This window comes from Fistularia commersonii, chromosome 22, assembly GCF_037954325.1.
Source record: "Fistularia commersonii isolate RoL2024-O1a breed Wild chromosome 22, RoL_Fcom_v1.0, whole genome shotgun sequence".
Lineage (NCBI taxonomy): Eukaryota > Metazoa > Chordata > Actinopteri > Syngnathiformes > Fistulariidae > Fistularia > Fistularia commersonii.
In genome coordinates, this window is record NC_141305.1 from 2826030 (window position 1) to 2847532 (window position 21503).

At 47.5% G+C, this 21503-nt stretch overlaps 1 protein-coding gene across 2 annotated transcripts in view; it reads right to left on the minus strand.

Moving 5' to 3' along the window:
* Positions 1–1324: 1324 nt before the first annotated feature.
* The window catches only part of pi4kab (phosphatidylinositol 4-kinase, catalytic, alpha b), a 35657-nt gene continuing 15478 nt past the window's right edge, over positions 1325–21503 (minus strand). The window contains exons 21-55 of one of the 2 annotated variants that reach the window (XM_086169615.1): positions 21319–21455; positions 21063–21196; positions 20903–20985; positions 20748–20818; positions 20549–20673; positions 19045–19126; positions 18884–18967; positions 18695–18784; positions 17972–18091; positions 17067–17081; positions 16849–16941; positions 14974–15130; positions 14771–14898; positions 13616–13774; positions 13381–13532; positions 13162–13269; positions 12946–13073; positions 11874–12032; positions 10175–10254; positions 9867–10066; positions 7992–8082; positions 6729–6896; positions 6542–6595; positions 6343–6463; positions 6114–6243; positions 5018–5161; positions 4856–4926; positions 4662–4768; positions 4473–4577; positions 4262–4387; positions 4048–4168; positions 2951–3110; positions 2769–2858; positions 2596–2679; positions 1325–2490 (exon numbers count right to left, since the gene is read on the minus strand). In XM_086169615.1, the coding sequence (XP_086025741.1) occupies positions 2439–2490; positions 2596–2679; positions 2769–2858; positions 2951–3110; positions 4048–4168; positions 4262–4387; positions 4473–4577; positions 4662–4768; positions 4856–4926; positions 5018–5161; positions 6114–6243; positions 6343–6463; positions 6542–6595; positions 6729–6896; positions 7992–8082; positions 9867–10066; positions 10175–10254; positions 11874–12032; positions 12946–13073; positions 13162–13269; positions 13381–13532; positions 13616–13774; positions 14771–14898; positions 14974–15130; positions 16849–16941; positions 17067–17081; positions 17972–18091; positions 18695–18784; positions 18884–18967; positions 19045–19126; positions 20549–20673; positions 20748–20818; positions 20903–20985; positions 21063–21196; positions 21319–21455 (3929 nt within the window). In that variant the 3' untranslated portion in view covers positions 1325–2438. The remainder of the gene's footprint in view (positions 2491–2595; positions 2680–2768; positions 2859–2950; positions 3111–4047; positions 4169–4261; positions 4388–4472; positions 4578–4661; positions 4769–4855; positions 4927–5017; positions 5162–6113; positions 6244–6342; positions 6464–6541; positions 6596–6728; positions 6897–7991; positions 8083–9866; positions 10067–10174; positions 10255–11873; positions 12033–12945; positions 13074–13161; positions 13270–13380; positions 13533–13615; positions 13775–14770; positions 14899–14973; positions 15131–16848; positions 16942–17066; positions 17082–17971; positions 18092–18694; positions 18785–18883; positions 18968–19044; positions 19127–20548; positions 20674–20747; positions 20819–20902; positions 20986–21062; positions 21197–21318; positions 21456–21503) is intronic. The other variant, XM_086169618.1, reaches the window with a different exon arrangement.

Sequence of the window (21503 nt, forward strand, 5' to 3'; positions counted from 1 at the left end):
TGTTTCCCCCTCTGGACGCCTGTCTGCCATCAAATATTAACCAAATCTGCTTTTTTTTTTGTGAAACAAGCGGCAGTGGCTTATTTATTTTCCCTCCCCTGAAAGCCCCCTGAATGTGTGGGCTTTTCCGCCAGTGCGTTGAAGTTTGGAGCCACACACACACACACACACACACACACACACACACACACACACACACACTCCCCTGTGTGCAGACGAGGTCAGTCGCAAGGCTAACCAGGCTCTCCGGAGTCGCCTTGCGTTTCACATCCTCCCAGTATTACTGAAAGGCTTTTTTTTTTAATGCTAATTAATGCTAATGCTAATTTCTTGATTCGGCCACCGAATCTAACGGCACTTTTTTTCCAAAAATTCCTTTTTTTTTTTTTTTTCAATTTTCGTGTAATCTCATTTTCTTTGCTGCAGAAGCCAGAAGACCCTGAGGAAAGTAACATCTGAACACAAGTTCGTGCTCTTGAAGAACATGTGTTACCAAGGGCTGCCCTCTAGTGGAAAATACACAAACACACAATATATTACAATTACAATATTCTTTGTAAATAATGTAATAATAACATGAAAAAGTAGGGTTGATAATAATCATTAAAATGAAAAAAAGGGGGACTTAGAGGTAGTAATAACAATAATGCCAATAATTAAATAAAGTTAACATCTACAAATCTGAAAAGGTTATAGCTAAAGGCTATGAGTTAATTAATTGATATAAATGAAACAACATAATGCAAAAAAAAAAAATTCTGATATTTAATATAAATTTCCTCTTGAATTTGATAACTACTGCCCATCCAGATGATTTCCGATGATTATTTTGAAATTTTTTGGAAGTAGTGTTAGCAGTAATAGTACTTGTATTCAATAGTGGCCAAAAAACAAAAAAAAACAAAAAAAAAAACAACAAACAAATTATATAAGGGTAACGATAACAACATTAATAATGCATTATTTGAAATAAGAAAATATGAAATATAAATAAATACATTTAATAATGATAAAAGCACTATTACTATAAAGGTAATAATTCAGAAAACTTGAATAATAAAAATATCACCAGGTAACAACAGAACTGATAACAATAGTAACAATGATAGCAATGAAAGCTAATTCTAATATTTAATATTACTTTCCTCCTGATTTTATACTTATTTCCTGATGATTCGCACATTTTTTTAAAATACTCAATTCCAGAATATATTACAAAAAAAAAAAGAAATCTTTGAAAATCATTTGCAGACTAAAAAAAAATTCAAAAAAAACAAAAGCTATAAGTAAATGCTCATTTTAAACATATTCAAAAATCCAGTCCTTTAATTTAATAGATCTTTATTCACGTTATCATTTGAATTCATTCTCATTCAAAAGGCATGGAGATAGAAAAGGAGACAGAAAAAAAATGAGTTCATGGCTAGAAATATACAAATCCACAAAGTCTTTACAACCAGAAACATCAGAAAGGTTTCCGCTAATCGATGTTGGACGCCGGTCGGGTTTCGGGGGGAAGAACGGCCGAAAAATAACTTTAGCTAAAAAGCAACATTGGACCCGTGCGACCCGCTGGGCCGACACATGACTTTAAGTCATAGAAAATATGAACCCCCCCCTTTGGCAATGTTAAATATACAAAACCCAGAGTTCACCGTTACCACGGAGACGCAGTGGCGTGGAGGTCAAGGCGCCTGCTCGCTCTCGACCCGAACCCCGACCGCGGCTTACGGCCAGCTCGCCTTCGCGCGACGGCGCCGTTCGGACAGAAAAAAAAAGAAAAGAAAAATAAATTTGGCACAAACTCCGAAGTGTTTACCGAACGTGCGGGTTTAGCCGTGAGCGCACGAGAGCCGAGATGCTAGTGCAAAAGTGAAAAACGGCGCAATAAATAAGACGTGGAAGCCACGCAGGAGGAGTGGAATGAGGAGGCGCACACACACACACACGCACACACACACGCACACACACACACGCACAACAGAAAGAAATATCAATTTCAATGAGCCACAATCTTCGGTGTTGGGTTGGAAAGGCATGCACGCGCACACACACACACACACACACACACGACAGAAAGAAATATCAACTTCAACAAGCCACAATCTTTGTGTTGGCTTGGAAAGGCACGCACGTACGAATACATGCACACACACACACACACACACACACACACACACACGACGTAAAGAAATATCAACTGCAGTGAGCCACAATCTTGGCGTTGGATTGGGAAGGCACGCACACACACACACACACACACTAAACAGATAGAAATATAAACTTCAACAAGCCACTATCTTCGGTTTTGGGATCGGAAAGGTGCCTTCATGCACACACACACACACACACACACACACTCACACACACACACACACACACGGCACTACACATGCCACTTGTTACCCACAAAAATGCACATGCGGAGGCACGGACGTCTAGTACGGGATCTGGTTCTGGTAATACTGGATCATGTCGTAGGTCTTGCTCCTGAGGAGACACACAACCAAACCCGGGGGTGAAAAACATGGAAACGGCGGCGGGAAAAAAAACAAAACAAAACAAAAACAAACATCGGAAAGCGTCGGCTCTCACCTGTTGCTAAGGAAACAGTTCTGGATCACCTTGATGATGAACGCCGCCGCCTCTTTCTCGCTCAAACCCGGGTTGAATCGTTGCCTGGGTGCGAGGCAGAAGCGCAGGCGTGTGACCGTGTGTGTGTGTGTGTGTGTGTGTGTGTGTGTGTGGAATGAAAAGCTGTGACTCACTTAAGCAGCTTGATGGTTTGCCCTCGGAAGCAGGGGAGGCCGGTGTCCAGCATCAGGTTCACCAGGGACACCACGCCGTCCATGTAGGGTCTGAACGGAGGAGGTCGTCTTAGCCGGAGGGAAACCAAACAAAACGGCGGTGTGTGTTTCGGCGGTGGCGGCGGCGGCGGCGTGCGACCCACCTGACGGCCAGGTACCCGCGCACACACATCTCCATGAACCACTTGAAGGGCGTGGCCTCCATCTTGCCGCCCATGATCATCACCATCTCGTCGGTCAGTTTGATGTCCGGCTCCCAGCCCAGGTTCCCCCCCGGGGAACTCTCGAACATGAAGCCGAAGTCTGGACACACACACACACACACACACACACACTTTTTTTACAACTTTTGAGGACTATCACGGCGTCCTGAGCTGCGACACACAAACATCTCTGGAAGAACGAGCTATCAGCTGTAATGATAACAATTATAATAATACATTGTAATAACAATAATAATAGAACAATAGAATAAGAGGTAATAATAACAATGCAAATGATACGACACAAATAATAGTAAATAAATTAATTAAATCAGAGTTACAATGGCAGTACTAGTAATAACAATAGAACGAATCAAAGGTAATAATTAGTACTATTAATTGGAACTGAAAGGTGTAAATAATAATGATATTGATATAATTAAAAATAAAAATTATACTATTCATAGAATAATTTACATCATTAATAATAATAATAATAACAATATTTGTAAATAAAATATATGTAGCAACAAAAACAAAAATATAAGTAGAAAAATTGATTTAGCAAATGAAATAATGACAAAAGTAATCAACAAAATAAAAATAAGAGTAATAACAATGACAACAACAATAATAATAATAATAATAATAATTATAATAATATTAAGGATAATAATAATAATAATAATGGCAAAAATCTATTTTAATATCAAGTTCTTCCTGATTTCTGGGCGATTTCATACATTTCAAATAAGAAATTTCAAAAGGTCTTTGATTTACAAATAATATAATCAAATTAAAAAGAAAAAGGCTTTAAGTTATTGTCCTAGTAGCAATAATAGTGGTATCCAGAAAAAGCCCAAAAATAACTTCAAAATGATGGCCACACAAATCAGGAGATGAGATCCGGTGCTGTTCGGATGCTTCGTGTTTACATGTCGGTGGATATCGCTCCCTTTTGGGCTGCCACTCTGTCAGTCATCAGACACACACACACACACACACACACACACACACACACACACACACACACTCACCGATGTGTATGAGGTGACCCTGGCTGTCCAGCATGATGTTTCCGTTGTGTCTGTCTTTTATCTGCAGCAGGAAGAGCAGCAGGCTGTAGGCCGCCATGCTGCGGATGAAGTTGTAGCGCGCCTGTGGGGACGGAGGGCGAGGGTCAGGGTTCACACATCGCCGTTGGGAAGGGTCAGGGGTCAGGGGTCGTGGTTGGCGTCGGGGGCGCCTCACCTTCTGGAAGGCGAGCGTGGACTCGTCGCCGTACTGGTTCCGGAAGTAATCGTACATGCCGAAGTCCGTCTGCCGGCCCAGCTGGTCGCGGGACTTGCAGTCCGGGATGCACTCGATCACGCCGCACTGCCGGCGGACAAGCGGCGGGAAATCAAACTCCGCCCACAGCGGGAGGGTTTGAGCATTTCGGCGGCGGCGGCGTCCTGCTTACCCCGGGAGCCGTGGCGACCACCCGGTAAGGGAACACGTACAGATCCAGTCCCACCAGCTGGAAGATGTTTTTGAACAGGCTGATGATCTGGAGCGCCAGCATGTCCTGCGGTGAGGAGGGGGGGACGGACGGCGTGAGCGTGGGCGGGGTCACGGGCGGGGTCACGGCGGGGTCGCGAGACGGCGCTACCTGTCTGCAGTCGTCTCCCACTTTAAAGATGGCCGCCTGCCAGCAGATCCTGCGGGCCTCGTCCTCGCTCCTCCCGTCGTCCACGGAGTCGGAGCAGGAGCGCAGACCTGCGCGGGGAGGAGGAAAAAAAAAAAAAAACACGTTTATTTAGCTTTAACAACCGAACCGCGGTCGCCTCCGGGTTTCGGACGCACCTTCTTTCTCCAGCTCGCTCACGCCGCATCGCCTCACTTTGAATTTAGCCAGGTACGGGGCTTTGGCCGCACTGGAGGGGGGAAAGGAGAATTAAAACGCGGGGAGGTGTTAGCGGTTCCTCGGCGCGAGGGGCTAGGAGGTCGGAGGTCGGAGGTCCCCACCTCTGCATGGGGGTCCCGGACTTGTAGTCGATGTCCAGGACGATGGCCTCGGGGTTGCTGGGGAGGTAGCAGCCCGGCTGGACCTTGATCTGAGACATGGCCTCCAGGCAGGCCCTCTTCCTCTCCTCGCCTTTGGGGAAAGGCCTGGCGGAGGCAAACAAAAGCGCAGCGTTTCACCAAAGGGAGCCGCTATTCCCCGGCCCCCGGTGATAACAATTAGCGCCCTAATGAGAGCGGAGGCGTGTGTGTGTGCGTGTGTGTGTGTGTGTGTAGGGGGGGGTGCTCCCGTCGAGCGCCGCGGGAGGCGCATCTTCCGGGCCGGCGCGTAATCGCGTAGACGTCGCGGCGACAGATGACTTCGCGAGCGGATAAATAAAGCAAAGTGCATCGAGGGAGGTGGGGGCGCGGCGGGGGGGCGCTTGTGCTCGACAACAAGACAATTAGCGCCAAAGTTCAGGCGGCGTCTCGGCCTTTCCTCGTGTAACACACTTTATAACGCACGTACGGCGACACCTTGACTTATGGGTCTACTTGGTTCCCGTGATGGCGCTCGTAACTCCATCTGCTCGCGTATCAAATTAAAATAAATTAAAACACTGTTACAGATGGATGGCGATCCTCAAATCAACTTCATGGCTACGCACTCAATATGTCGCTAAATGTAACACGCACACTTTGCTACACTTTACGGCTAAATGTCATTTAGCCGTAGCTCCTCTTTTTAGCTTTTTAGCGACTCTTCCGACGCCTCGTCCTTTGCCGAATCCCCGAAAACGCCTCCTTCCTCCTCACAGACGATGCTTTCCGTCACCGCGTCTCACCGACGACGACTTCAGTCCACAACGTGCACACCTCGCTCCACAAAGCAAAAAAGACAGGAAGAAGGAGAAGACAGGAAAGCAGGTGGTGTGAGAGGGTGAGGGTCAGATGGAGGCAGGTGATTGGACGAAGAAGACAATGTGGTGTTGGTGGAACCAGGGAGAAGAATTCTCCATCAACGTGATGCCGCGTGTTTAATGGCCGCGGCGTCAACCAGCTTTGAGGGCGTCGCCGAGCCCGGCGTCCGTTTCCCGACGCGCCCCCGAACCCGCCGTACTTGATGATGGCCGAGACGTTGGTGATCTTGTTGAAGAAGTCGAACTCCCGCTGGTAGAAGTCCTTGGCCGGACCCGACAGCGAGCCGGTGATCTCCTTCACCATTTGCTCCAGCAGCTCGCCGATGTCGGCTGCGGGGAGGAGAAAAGAGGCGGCGGGCGGGACGGTTATTTCCGCGCCAAGCGTTTCACGAATCAACGACGTTTTCTTCGGGAGGGGGAAGGTCTCACGGTCTTTCTGGTTCCCTTCCTCGTCCAGGTAGATGTTGGTCTTCATGTTCCAGATGAACTGGTGGGCCAGGAGCTGGGACGTCTGCGCCGCCCACAGGATGTACTCCCTCACGTAGCCCATCTGAACCAGGAGCGGCGGAGAAGCTGAGATGGTACCCGAAGGTCCGAAGACCGGCGGACCGCGTGATCTGACGCTTACCTTATCGTAGCGGAGAGCTTGGACGATCTGAGGGATGTAAAACAAGATGGCGTCCTGGAAGGGAGGAAAGCAATAGCGTTAGCGTTTGGCATTTCCGGGTGTAAATGATGACAAAGGCCACCGGAGGACCTCGGACCTCCTCGACGGAGTGTGTGTGTGTGTGTGTGTGTGTGTGAGCGTCACGTACGGGTGGGAAGGAGCGCAGCACTTTGACCCCGTACTGGGCGGTGAGGGGGTGAGGAGGGTACATGGAGGAGAAGTAGGACAGGCCGGTGGGAGGGTCGGCCGGCGCCCAGCACAGGATGTGGCTCAGCTCCGGCGAGTCCGAGTCGATGGTGTGCCAGGTCACCAGGAACTGGGGGAGGGAGCAGAAACCTCAGGGTGTTTTGTCCCAGACGGCGCCTTAATGAGCCTCAGGAGGACGCCGCGTCCGCCGTCCCCGGGAATCAACAACCGCGGGATGTCGAGACCCGGCGTCCATCGGGCGGCGGAGATCTTTGGGGAGGTTGTATCTCCTGCCACAGGTGCCGGGCTCATTAAGGTGGAAATGAATGCAGAAGACGGGAGGATGCCTGCCGGGAGCGTTTACGTCACGCACGGGGGTTTGTTTTGTTCCAGGGAAGTGAAGCTTGAAAATAATAATAATAATAATAATACATGGGATTTTTATAGCGCTTTTCATGACACTCAAAGACGCTTCACAAGTAAAAAAAACAGAAGGAACAGAACATACACAGAATTATTGGGAAGAAGTCCAAATTGGAGAGTGTGGCGATGAGCGCCAGTCCAGGAACAAGCTGGAGGAGCTTCGCCGGTGTGCAGCTGAGTGACGTGCTGCTGCGAGGAGGCAAGTGTTGGAGCTGGATGTCGGAGATGGATTTTTGGTGGAGGGAGAGATGGTGGAGCAGGAGGAGCAAGAAGATTTCGGACGATGGAAATGCCGTCTTGCTAGGCGCCATCGGGATCCGGAGTTTCGAGAGGCTAGCCGGCTAGCAAGCCAGCCAGCCAGCCTGCTCAGGTCGCCGTCTGGAGTTTCGAGAGGCTAGCTAGCAAACCAGCCTGCTCAGGCCACCGTCGAGATCCAGAGTTTCGAGAGGCTAGCCGGCTAGCTAGCCAGCCAGCCAGCCTGCTCAGGTCACCGTCGGGATCTGGAGTTTTGAGAGGCTAGCTAGCGAACCAGCCTGCTCAGGTCGGCAAGCTAGTTTGGTAGCTTGCTGGAGATTGTCCAGGTGAGCCTTTGTCTGAAGCGGCAGCCAAATGCGCCAGCGTCCTCCCGCCCGCCATCTTGCCAAAAAAAAAAAAAAAAAAAGGTGCCGAAACGACTTCCGAGGAAAATAAACGAATCGGGAAAACACAAAACGACCGTTTATGTCGGCCGACAACGCTAAGGGCCGGACGCTAATGCTAACCGCATCGGTAGATGGGACGGGGAGGTCGAACGTGGTCTCACCTTGACCGCTTCGGGGACGTCGCACACGGCGGCCGGATCCATGCGCACCAGACGGGTCACCTCGGACACGATGGCCTCCGTGTGTTTGAACCTGAGCGGGGGAAGCGACACGCCGGTTATCCCAGACGTTCTTCCAAGCGTCTCTCCGCTTTGCGGGGATAAACTCATTTGGAAAACATTCGTCCACGTCGCGCCGCGGCTAATAAACATAAAACAGACAGCGTGAATCCAGTTATCCTGACCTGGCAACGGGAAATAGGCCGGCTAACGAACATTAGCGCCGGGTGTTCCGTGGGTTCTCGTCACAGTGTGTTATCTGCACTGCAGAGCCATTAGCACATATGACAAGGGAATGAATGAATGAGCAAACGCCTGAATTTCTCTACGACGTTTTAAAGGGAGGGTGAATCGTTGCACGTTTTTGTGTGACATTTGAATGAGTGGCCGAACGGTTTTAAACACGATATGGCCGAAACGATCCGCTCGCCTGCCTTGAACTTCAGTGACGTCCCGTTCCTGATCCGCAGGGGTCGATACGACATCGGTTCCCTTTGCGGCTGGAACGGCTTCAGCTGTTCTGGGAAGGCCGTCCACAAGATTCAGACGTGTTTATGGGAATTTCCGAACGTTCTTCCAGAAGCGTGTTTGTGATGGGTGTCCGATCAGGTTGAGGTCAGGCCTCTTTGCAGGCCAGTCAAGTTCATCCACGCCGGACTCGGTCCTCCTTGTCTTTATGGCAAACTACGGCCCGCGGGCCGATTTTGGCCCTCAAGAGCTTCCGGTGCGGCCCGCGAGCTCTTTTACTACAAATACCAGCAAAATTTCATCTTAGTCAATATTCATTCTGCACTTTATTCTCATCATTGAAATATTATTTTCTCTGGTGTTTCAACATTGTCGATTCAAAATGAATGAATTCAAAGTAAAAGAATGAATGTTTTTTTAATTTTAATGGTGTGGTGTAAAGCGAAAGTTTTGATTATTGCTGCCCGCTGTCTTAATATACTATCTCCATGCGGCCCGCGGATAAAAATGTTTGCCCTCCTCTGCTTTATGGACTTTGTGCACTGGTGCACAGTCATGTTGGAAAAAGAAGGGGCAGCTCCGAGCTGTTCCCTTGGAATTGTCCAAAATGTCTTGGTATGCTGATGCTTTCGGAGTCCCTTTCTCTGGAACTAAGAGTCCAGACCCGGCTCCTGAAAGACAGCAGCTGCTCGGCCTTGGAAACCCACTCTATGAAGCTCTCCGCGCACTGTTCTCCATCTAATCTGAAGGCCATGTGAAGTTCGGAGGTCTGCAGCAATTCTGCGACCTCTCGGCACTGCCCGCTGACCCTGTTCAAACAGTTTACGAGTCCTACCCCTCGGTGGCCGAGTTGCTGTCGTTCCTAAACACACCCGTGTTCTTCCAATCCAGCCGAGAGTCGGCTGTGGGATATTTATCACGACTGGATTTGTTGCACGGGTGGCATTCGATCACAGTTCTACACTGGAACTCCATTCTTTCGCAGATGTTTGTAAAAACAGCCTGGGTGCTGGATTTTACACACCCGTGGCCGTGGCAGCGACTGGAACACCTGATTGCGATTATTTGGACGGGTGAGCCAATAATAGTGCGTATTCGGACGAGAGCGGACGGTTTTTTTGCCTGTGTGTGACGGTTGTACGTCTCCAAAATGTGGCCCTGTGATTGGTCCGCTGGGATAGGCCGCCGCTCCCTTGCCACCCCAAGTGCAGGAAGCGGTGCAGATAACGTATGAATGAATGGGTGAATTATTCCGTTATGGTGATCACGAGCGGGGTTTTTTCCCCTCCGGACGGAAGTTGCCGCTGCGACCGAGGATTAAAAGCGGCGTGTTAGCCTTGTTGGGAGTACCTGGCGGGCAGCTGCAGGGCCAGGTACGGCGCGATGCTCCACGCCAGGTTGACGTTGTCCTTCCACTGCTTCTCCGTCAAGCTGATGTATTTGGACCTCCAGTTGGCGATGCTGGTCTCCACCGACTGCTCGGTGGCGATGGCCAGCTCCTGCGTGGATAAGGGGTTGTACCACGTCGTCAGCCGCTCGATCTCGCTGGCCTGCGGAGATAAGCGGACGCCGCGTCCCAAAACGGCGACGAAACCCAGATAAGGAGGGGCGCGAAGGGGGGCACAAATAAAACGGTTGTGTAATTCTGCCATTGTTACCAGGAGGGCCAGCAGGAGGGTCCGACGTTTCATGTAGTACTTGTGCAGCTGAGAACCTCTGTTGCTCTTCTTGGACAATCCTTTGAAAGCAGGAGAAGAACGAGCAACCGTTATTTAGTTGTTTTAAACCAGGGGTGACAAACTCGTTTCTCATGGCGGGACACATACGGCTTCGGTAGATGTCAAGTTAGAATAATAGCAAACTCAGCAATACATAACCAAAATATCATGTCTTTCCTCTGTTTTGGTGTAAAGAAGCACAAGGACTTTAGGAAAATCTTGGAATTTAATGAACAATCCTTTTACAAAACATTTCATCAAACACCTCATATTTCCTTCGAAAAACACGTCGTTTAATTTTCACATGTTTGCATTGCAACGGATCCCGCTGATCGTACAAAGGCGCAAAACTTTAACTTTAAGTAATTGGTATTGATAAATATAGTAATTCACTTGAAGATTAAATGAGACTTATAAAGAAAGGGATTTTTAAACCATTTACACATGTGCATATGAAATCTAAATTGAATCCCTGCCTACACCTTACAAATCAGGCTATGCAGTGTGTGTGTGTGTACGTTTGTGTATGTCTTTGTCAAAAAAAAACAAAAAAATCTCACTAACCCAAGCTTACTGTTCTGTATATTTCCTGTGCTTTGTGTATTTGCGAGTGTATTTGCAGTCCCTATGTCCTCTATTGATAAAAGCGTCTGCCAAATGCAATGTAATGTAATGTAATTAAAGAGTGCAATTAAATGTGTGAGGAAGAAAGTGTTCACCTGTCCTGTAAATGTGTAAACTTCATACGTGAAACATGCAAACACATACAATACATACTGAAAATGTATGGAGTTGCATGAACAGTAGAATTCCACCATACTTGTTTGTGGTGAAGCTGCTGACAAACCCTAAATTGCAAATTGTCGCTAGCAACTAGCTAGCCGGCTTTTACCGCTGCTTCACTGATTTCTCGGCTATCGGTGAAAGTGGACCGCTGTTTCCTCGGAACCGCCAGCAATTAGTCGATCTTATCTTTTCTCAGTTTTCCTTGCAAGCTGTCAAATTTTTCTCTGTGATGAGTCTCGTAGTGGCGCCGAATATTATATTCCTTAAATACCAAAACGTGTTGCAAACACACCAAGAACAAAGGTTTCCCGTGCGTCTCCGTAAATAAATAGTCCATTTTTCTTTGAAAATTCTACACTCTTGATCCACTTTTCTCTGTTTTGATAACGACATTTCGGCTAACGAGGGCGTAGCTCGGAGGGCCGATTGTCTTCTACTCTGACCCAAAACAGTGCGCCCCCTAGTGGACATTTCTTGAATTGCATTTCATTTAAAAAAATTAAATCCTTGTCTTTTAGATGAGAGATGAGATGAGATGAGAACAACTTTATTAATCCTGAAGGAAATTGTTGTGCCAGAGTTTCAACTAAAAACATAACAGTAATAGATAATACTGGAAAGGAGGAAGAATAAGAAATATAATGAAATATAAATTGTCTTAGCTGTTAGCAGTAACTACAAAGATTGAAGATTCCCTGCGGCTGAGGGAAGAGGAATTAAAAAGTCTGATAGCCTCAGGTAGGAAACACCTCCTTTTATGCAGTTTTTCACTTTCAAATTATCCCGCTGGAACCTCCGTGTGTTTGACAACCCCTGTTTTAAACCCTGGCGTCGGGGTGTGTGGGGGTCCCACCTGACTTCTTGGAGATGGTGGACATCCCCGAGGACAGCGGGTAGGTGTTGATCCAGCCCTGGGCCGCCTGCTGCCTCTGGCCCACGGCGGCGTCCAGGCTGCTGCGGCTGTCCGTCACCGTCACCACGGACAGGCTGTTCACAGACATGTCCTGTGGATCTGCAGCAGAAACACAGCATCTGGTCTCCGAGAGCGACGGGCTGAATGGCTGCATGTCCGGCACGAGTCTGAACGTTTCAACAGTGCAATAAACCCTTTTTTTCCCCCCATTTTTCACTTTTATACCTCTACATATTTATCTATTTATTCTTCTAGTTGTTATTTATATATATTTTTTAAACTCTTTTTCACTGACGGTCACGTCAGCATCATGGTTGCCCTGTAACGGGAACAGTATACAGGACCGTCTCCGAAAATTAAGAATATTGTGATAAAGTTCTTTATCTTCTGTAATGCAATTAAAAAAAACAAATAATACTTTTTCATGATGTTCTAATATTTTGAGATAGGATTTTTGAATTTTCGTAAGAATTTAAGATTAATGAATCGATGGTTCGCAAGCGAAGGAAGCCGGAAAAGAAGCTCCGACGGGTCAAGAAGACGCAGCGGAGTTTCCTCGTACTTAAGGCGAGGTGGAGTTGGAGGAGAGACTTTGAGCGAAGAACGAGCAGGAGAAGCGTTTCGACGGTTGGACTAAAAGCGGTAACGCTAGCAGAAGCGATGAAAGTTGAACATTTCCAAGGAGGTGCTTCCGTATCATGAAACGGTGCCATTTTTCCATCCGGACCAAAAGTACGGTCGCGCGGCAACTTCCAGCCGATTAAAATAAAAAAAAAAAAAAAAAGACGTCCATCTTCTGCTCCTACTGCAGCATCCAAACACATCCAGTAAATTCATAAACACATCCATAAAACCCGCTCCCTATAATCAGGTGTACATGACTGAGACTGCGCCTTAAGGTCGTGAAAATACGGTAATATATCTCCACAAACAGGAAATGCAGTGAGCAGAGCTTCCTGTGGATCACGAAGGAGAAGGTTGGAAATGGAAGGCCGGCGCTCGGGCGACGTACCTGGAGGAACCAGCTGGTTGGCGGCCAGATACTTCTTGTCCGACTGCAGGCTGGCGTAGAACTTGATCATGATGCTGATGTCTTCTCTCAGCCGCTTGTCCGTCTGAGTGGGGAACTTGGGACTGACGCTGCGGAAGGACGGCGCCGTGAGCACGTCATCGGTGGGGGGAAGCCGACATAAATCGTACGAAAGCGTATCATCCGGGTTCGTCCGACCTGAAGTAGTCGAACGCGGTGGAGTAGATCTTCTCTCGCAGGACATTTCGGATGGTGGCGTTGGTCACCACGTCGGCGTGGAGGAGAGTCAGACCCAGAGTGAGAAGCCTGGAAAGCACGGACGCCATTTTTTTTGAAATCCGGTCTCTCCGTGACGTGCGAGTGTGTGAGAAGGTCACATGCGACTTCCGCGATCAATCCCGACGGGGTCGCGGTCACCTGAATCTGGGTCCGATGGCGGCGACGTGCGTGTTGACGCTGCTCCGGGCGCCGCCGACGCTCAGCGACAGAGACCTCTGCAGGACGGTGGTGAAGATCTCCACCTGGTCGTCGCTGCTGTACTTGGCGATCTCGAACCTCTGGACCAAGAACTGGACAGATGACGACACACACACACGGGTGAAGACGAGGGGGCGGGGGGACGGGGAGTGGTTTCCGCCGGGGCGTCGCTGACCTCTATCCACAGGAAGTGGGGGATGACGTCCGGCGCGCAGGGCGCCGGCTGGCTCTCCTCTGAGACGGCCAGCGGCCCGGCCTCCGCCTTGGCTTCCGAGAACAAGCCCATCTTCAGCTCCACCGTCATCTGCCAGGCTCCCGCCATCTCACGCATGAACTGCACAAAGAAGCGGAGGAGGTTGATGAAGATCTCGTCATTTTTATTTCTGTTAAGAGAACCGCAGTTGCTAATAGAAAAGTACAGAGAAGGTCAGAGGGAGTTGCATTGCGTTTTTGTAGACCTAGAAAAAGTGTATGACAGGGTGGCAAGAGAGGAGCTCTGGTATTGTATGAGGAAGTCTGGGGTGGCAGAGAAGTATGTTAGACTGGTGCAGGACATGTATGCTCGCTGTGACACAATGGTACGGTGTGCTGTAGGGGTAACCGAGAAGTTCAAGGTGGAGGTGGGACTCCATCAGGGATCAGCTCTGAGCCCCTTCTTGTTCGCAATGGTGATGGACAGGCTGACAGATGAGGTTAGACAGGAATCCCCATGGACCATGATGTTTGCGGATGACATCGTGAGAGTAGAGAACAGGTAGAGGAAAATGAAGAGACGGGTTCAAGCAGGTTGGAATGGGTGAAGAAAAGTGTCAGGGGTATGAAGAGATAGAAGACTATCAGCCAGAATAAAAGGAAAGGTGTAAAAGACAGTGGTGAGCCAGCGATGATGTTTAGACTAGAAACTGTTACAATGACCAAAAGACAGGAAGCAGAACTAGAGGTTGCAGAGATGAAGATGTTGAGGTTCTCTTTGGGAGCGACCAGGATGGAGAGGATCAGGAATGAGTCTATCAGAGGAACGGCACATGTTAGATGTTTTGGAGAGAAGGTCAAAGAAGCCAGACTGAGATGGTTGGGTCATGGACAGAGAAGGGATAGTGAATATATTGGTAGACGGATGCTGGAATTGGAGCTGCCAGGCAAGAGGAAGACCAAGGAGAAGATTTATGGACGTAGTGAGAGAGGATATGAAGGTAGTTGGTGTGAGAGAGGAGGATCCAGAGAATAGGGTTAGATGGAGAAAGTTGACTCGCTGTGGCGACACCTGAAGGGAAAAGCCGAAAGAAGAAGAAGAAGGAGAAGTTAAGAGAACCGCAGCATCGGTGCTCACCGGCACCTCCACGCCGTTGCGCGCCGCCAGGAGCCACTCCCAGCAGGCGATGGCCGTCTCCATTCCATGCTCTGTGAACATCTTCAGGGGAGACCAGCAGAGGTGGTGCAGGAGCTGAGGGTCGCAGTCTGGAAGATCCACAGGCGGGTTAGACGACGGGTAAAATGCCCGGCGAACTCCGGCTTGGGCGGAGGAGCACTGACTCTTGGTGGTGATGAGCAGGGCCGCCATCTTGAACATGGCCTGCGTGAAGGCGTCGGCGTCCTGCTTGTCCAGGGCGCTGGACATCTGCTGGATCATCAGCTTGTTGAGGTCTGACTGGCTGCGGGTCGCCTCCGAGAACTGGATCATCCCGGCCACCTGCACGTCACGGGAGCACGACGGGACCAATGACTTGTAAATCAAAGGCCTGAGGGGGAGTGTGTGTGTGTGTGTGTGTGTGTGTGTGTGTGTGTGTGTGTGACGGGGTGGATGGATGCATGTGTCTGTGAACGACACAGTGAATGGTCGTTTGTCTATTTGCCATTTCCCCACAATTAGGAAAACACTGGGAGACGCACAGTTTGAAATTTAAAAAGAATGAACGCGGCATATAACGTTTTTCTCTTTTTTTTGCCTTCATGCCATGTCTAAACAAAATGTGTTGATATTTTTGTATTTTATTTATTTATAAAAAAAAAAAAAAAAATTAAAAAAAAAGATGAACAACTTAAAAATGAACGAACTTGAATAAAATACATTTGAATGAAATACTCAATTATTTTTAAAAAATCCACATCTGAGAGTGAATGGTCTTATTTATGAAAAAGAAAAAAAAAAAACATCTAAAAAAATAAAAGATGAAAAACTGCAGGGAAAACGAAATGACATTTCTGGATGCGGCAAAACATTATAAACTCAGAAAAAAGGCGTTGGGTTGAAGGTTACTTTTAAGCAAAATACTCCATGTCTATTTGAGTCCCACTTATATTTTTTAACTTAAATTATTCACCAGCAGCAAAACCAAAAAAGCCATCATCCTTTTACTGGCGCGTGCAGAAAGAGCGACAAAAATTTTTTAACACGATTTATTTACACGATACATGGCCGCCATGAACTTCAAATTTAAACTTGCATTTTAAAAATGAACGAACTTGAATAAAATACATTTGAATTAAATACTCAATTATTTCTAAAAAAGCCACATCTGAGAGCGAATGGTCTTATTTATAAAAAAAAAAGATAAGTTTAAAAAAAAAAAAGAAAAAGATGAACAACTGCAGGGAAAACGAAATGTCATTTCTGCATGGGAGAGAATATTATAAACTCAGAAAAAAGGCGTTGGGTTGAAGGTTACTTTTAAGCAAAATTCTCCATGTCTATTTGAGTCCCACTTATATTTTTTAACTTAAATTATTCACCGGCAGCAAAACCAAAAAAGCCATCATCCTTTTCACTGGCGTGTGCAGAAAGAGCGACAAAAATATTTTCACACGATTTATTTACACGATACATGGCCGCCATGAACTCCAAATTTAAACTCGCATTTTAAAAATGAACAAACTTGAATAAAATACATTTGAATTAAATACTCAATTATTTTAAAAAAATCCACATCTGAGAGCGAATGGTCTTATTTATAAAAAAAAAGATATATTTAGAAAAAAAAAAAAAAGGATGAAAAACTGCAGGGAAAACGAAATGACATTTCTGGATGCGGCAAAACATTATAAACTCAGAAAAAAGGCGTTGGGTTGAAGGTTACTTTTAAGCAAAATTCTCCATGTCTATTTGAGTCCTACTTATATTATTTAACTTAAATTATGCACCGGCAGCAAAACCAAAAAAGCCATCATCCTTTTACTAGCGCGTGCAGAAAGAGCGACAAAAATATTTTCACACGATTTATTTACACGATACAAAGCCGCCATGAACTTCAAATTTAAACTTGTATTTTAAAAATGAACGAACTTGAACGAAATACTCGATTATTTTTAAAAAAGCCACATCTGAGAGCGAATGGTCTTTTAGCTGTACATGACATGGAATGACAGAGTGAAATATGAACGGTTGTGTGTGTGTGTGTGTGTGTCCGTCACCTCTCCGGTGTAGCGGTTCCGCAGGTTGAGCGAGGCCATGAAGTTGGAGTAATCCTTCTTCACGCAGGCGGGCCTCTCCGTCAGCTGGGTGGTCTGGGACAAGAACAGGAGGGGAGAGGGTTCAGAACGCCACGGCGCCGAGCCGCTGAGACTTCTGGGTAAAAGTGAGCGAAGCCACGCCGGCGCCCTGTCTTTCTGCGGCCAGTGTTCAGACCAACCTGAGGGAAAGCGGCCTATGGTTGTGCCGCGTGGCGGAAGAGGACGCGAGTGCAGCCGGTTAGCCAAATGGGCAACCAGCCGGCCAACCAAAACCACCCATCCGTTTGCAGGTGGGTAACCGGGTGACCAGGTAAATCAGCCAAGCAACCCCCGGGTGCAGGTAGTTTCGATGCGGTTCAATAAAAAGGAAAAAAAAAAACAACAACAACAACAACAACAACAACAACAAATGAAGCAAATGAAAGACAGGGACACGCGGGCGACGCAGAGCGAGCACAGCGATGTCACACAGGCTAGTTAGCATGCATGCATGGACGCCGTGCACGGTGAAGGACCAGGCGACCCCCCGCCGTGTTTACGGACCTACGGAAACAATTTATGATCGCAACGCTCCGGCTACGCATTCTAAACAGCAACAAAAAAAAAAATCTGCAAAAGCAGTTTAGTGTAAATGTGAGGATTTAAAGCTAATTTTAATTAGCATCATCAATCTTTTTTTTCCTATGAATAATATAAATTAAAAACACTCAAATGCGTCAATTGCTGATTTGGAGGTCACTATGACAACATCATCAATTTATGTCATAACATTTTGCATAATTTTTTTTCCCAATATTATTTAAACATTTTTCATATATTAATAGGTTGTCTCAGGTACTAAATATACTGAACTTATGAACTCTATTGATTACTATTGTTATCATATTATTGATCTCAGGACCAAAAATGCATATTATATGATATAATATGGTTGAGAAGAGTCAGCACTTGCTGTTTTGTAAATTTTTATGCCGTGAGTGTCAGTATTTAGCCAAAAAAGAAGACAAACATAAACATGGGGATGATTAAAAGTTCCACGGGACGGATGGACGGACGGACGGGAACGGTATCGGGTGGGACTCACGCCCAGCGTCGTGCTCTGCCTGTTGTAGCCGGCGAAGTGGAGGATGCTCTCGGTGGCCATGGCCAGACCCGTGTGCTGCGACAGCCCCGACACCCAGTTCTGGTGCTTGTTGAGGTATTCCTGCAGGCGGGGAGGAAAAAAAAAAATAAACAAAAAAAAAAAACAAACAAGAGGCGTCAAAAAAAGCGACACCAGGATGACACAGCTGGAAAAGATTCAAACGTGCTAACGCGGCGGTGCAAGTTACAGGGCATTGCAACAAAAACAAAACACAAATAGCAGCTTTTACTATACTATATACTATATACTACTATATACTATACTATACTATACTACTTTTACTATATACTACTATATACTACTACTACTATATACTACCATATACGATACTATACTATACTACTTTTACTATATACTACTATATACTACTACTACTATATACTACTATATACTATACTATACTATACTACTTTCACTATAAAGACACTTTATAGTTTCACTGAGACACTTTATAGTTTATAGTCTATAGTTTATTTTTATTTCTAATTCTGCCTTTTCTTTTATTATTTATTACTGTTATATACTCTGGCACAGCAATTTCCTTCGGGATTAATAAAGTTGTTCTTATTCTTATTCTTATTTTACTCTGCAGTCTACAATATGACAATATGACAATATGATCGTGGTGATGGAAATTCAAGCGGAAAGTAAACAAAAACACACCTGCAGGTGAGACTTTGTGACGGAGGGGGCCCATTTCATGGCTTCCTTCAGGATCTCGCCGCAGCGGGCGGCGAAGTCCTTCACGATGCTCTGAGGGAGGGGAGGCGAGAACGTTGAGACGGGCGACTTGAAAAGCGGCGTTCTGCCGCCCTCTAGCGGCCGAAGCGGCGGCGACCCGCTCCGACTCACCTCCCGGGCCTCGTAGGTGTCGGGGACGGTGATCCTGTACGGGGTGTCCGGGATGTCGTAGTAGGGCTGGTCTTTGTGGATGTCCTGCACGAGGGCGGGGGAAATAAACTCAGCTTCTCTCTCTGCCTTGGACGCGACGGGCGGTCGGACCAGACGCTCACCGCGCTCAGAGACAGGGAGAGGGTCTGCAGGATGTCCAGCATGGTCTTCAGCACGCGGCCGTTCCAAAGCAGGTGTGGGAATCTGAGCGAGGGGGCGGAAAGAAGCGGTCAGCGCGTCGCCTCGCAGCGAGAAGGTCGATTCTTTCTTTGCGGAGACGATCTCCTTGTGTGGCGCAGGGTGGGGTTCCTCCCTCACCAGACCCTGAATTGCGCAGACGTGTGAACGAGTGGGAATACGCCGGCTAACGAACATTAGCGTCAGGAGTTCCATGGGTGCTCCGATGGCCTCCGTGTGTTTTGAAGCGACGCGCCGGTTATGCGACACATTCTTCAAAACGTCTGCCCGCTTTGTGGAAACCGTTAATCTTCGCTAATAGACATAAAACAGGAGCGGAGAATCCAGTTAGCATGACCCGGTGAGGGGAAATAAGCCAGCTAACGAACATTAGCGTCAGGAATTACGTGGGTTCTCGTTTCTCGCGTTGTTTGGTGCGTACAGTGTGTGCATCATCTGCTCTCCAGAACCTTTAGCACATATAATATTGGAATGAATACATGAATGCTTGTATTTCTCTATGACGTGTTGAATGAGAGGGTGAATAGTTGCATGTCTCTATATCAGTGTTTCCCAACCAGTGTGCCGCGGCACGTTAGTGTGGAAAAGTGGAAAAATGCCCAGTTTCACCTGATTGGTCCGAAAATTATTTATTCAACGCAAATAATGTGTCTTCCTATGTCTATGTGGGCAGCGTGCCCATTCCATGGCAACAGGTGGTGAATTAACCCGTGCATCTGTGTATCAGAGTGATTACTGACGCTTTGCGTGATACATTTTTGAAATAAAAAGTACTTGTATCTGCGTAAACAAACAGGCAGCGTTGTTGAAAACGACCAAGACGAGTGAGAAAGCAGTGAAAGCTGCTATAAAGTGGCTGAACTCGTCTCTAAATCCAAACAGCAAAACATTAATACTACCTGCCGGCAAAATCATTGTAGAAGAAATGCGCGGCTCTGGCATTGATAAAGAAATAGCCAGAGTTCTCTAAAATAATACCATTTCCAGACATATTGATCTTCAGACGTTGAAAAAAGTGTTCTGGAAAAGTTGCACATCAGTGGGAAATTTGCATTGCAACTTGACGAATCTACAGATATTAGATATATTAGATTTCACGCCAAGTAAATTGAGACTAGGGTTTCATTCTAATTTGTTAAAAAATGTTTTTGACATATTTATTTGCTGGTGTGCCGTGCGATTTTTCTTATGTAAAATATGTGCCGTGGCTCAAAAATAGCTGGGAAACACTGCTCTACACGACATTTGATTCAATGATTGTATGTATATATTTGGATCTGAATGAGATGGTGAATGGTCGTACATCCCAACATGCGGCCGTGTGATTGGTCCAGGGTGAACCCCGCCTCTCGCCCAATCACAGCGGGGATGGGCTCCGCGAGTGAACGAGTGAATATTCAAACACGGAAAGCGGGGATCGCCACTCACGTCTCGGCCAAACCGGAGAGATATTTATCCGCCACCCTGCGGATCCTCTTGTGCGTGTGGTTGAAGTTGATCAGGAGGAACTGGGCGTGTCGCTCCAGCTCCTCCTCGTGCTCTTTATTCTTCGGCTGGAGAAGAAACAGAGGCGCAGTCACCACACACACACACACACACACACACACACAGGTCTCTGTGCACCCACCTTCTCGGCCATCATCTGGAGGAAGACGTCAAACACCTTGTCCCCGACGCAAATGATACACTGCATCATGCCTGGAGGATTTGTTTGAGAAATGAGACGACGTCACTTTGAAAGTGAAATAAAAAAAGGAAGCCGCGTACGAGCGACGCCCTCACCCGATTTGTCCTTCTGGATGGCTTTGTCTTCGAAGTACCTGAACATCACCTGGAACCTGTCGGGGTCGTTGGACCGCAGCATCCTGGGAGACGGCGGAGAAACGTTAACGGGTTTTCGCCAAACCGAAAGGAGTCGCGCCCGCGGGTCGGAGAGCCGAACCTCATGTACTCCAATCTGTAGACCGACAGCAGATAGGTGGACATGGCGAAGTCCAGCTTGTTGATGAGGGCCGAGCCCTCGGGCGGCGGGTCCAGGAGGTTGCTGATGGTCGCCCGCAGCTCGCTCAGCTCGGCCTGCGGGACGGGAGGGGGGGGGGGGGAAGAAAAAAAGAAAAAGCAGACGTGAAACACCAGAGAATCTTCTTTAGCGGTACGCGGCGAGGAGGCCGACCCCGAGGGCGGCGGGAGGGAGCTACCGGCGTGACGGTGTCGTTCTTCAGGGCGGAGTTGTACTGCAGCTCGGAGCGGAGGGGCTCCCCGCTCGGGAAGGTGAGGAGGGGCGACTTGGTGGCGATCTCGCAGACGCCCTCGTACCATTCCTCCGGCCAGAGCCCTGAGGAGACACGGCGGATGTTCGGAGACGGAGGCCGCGGCAGCCCCG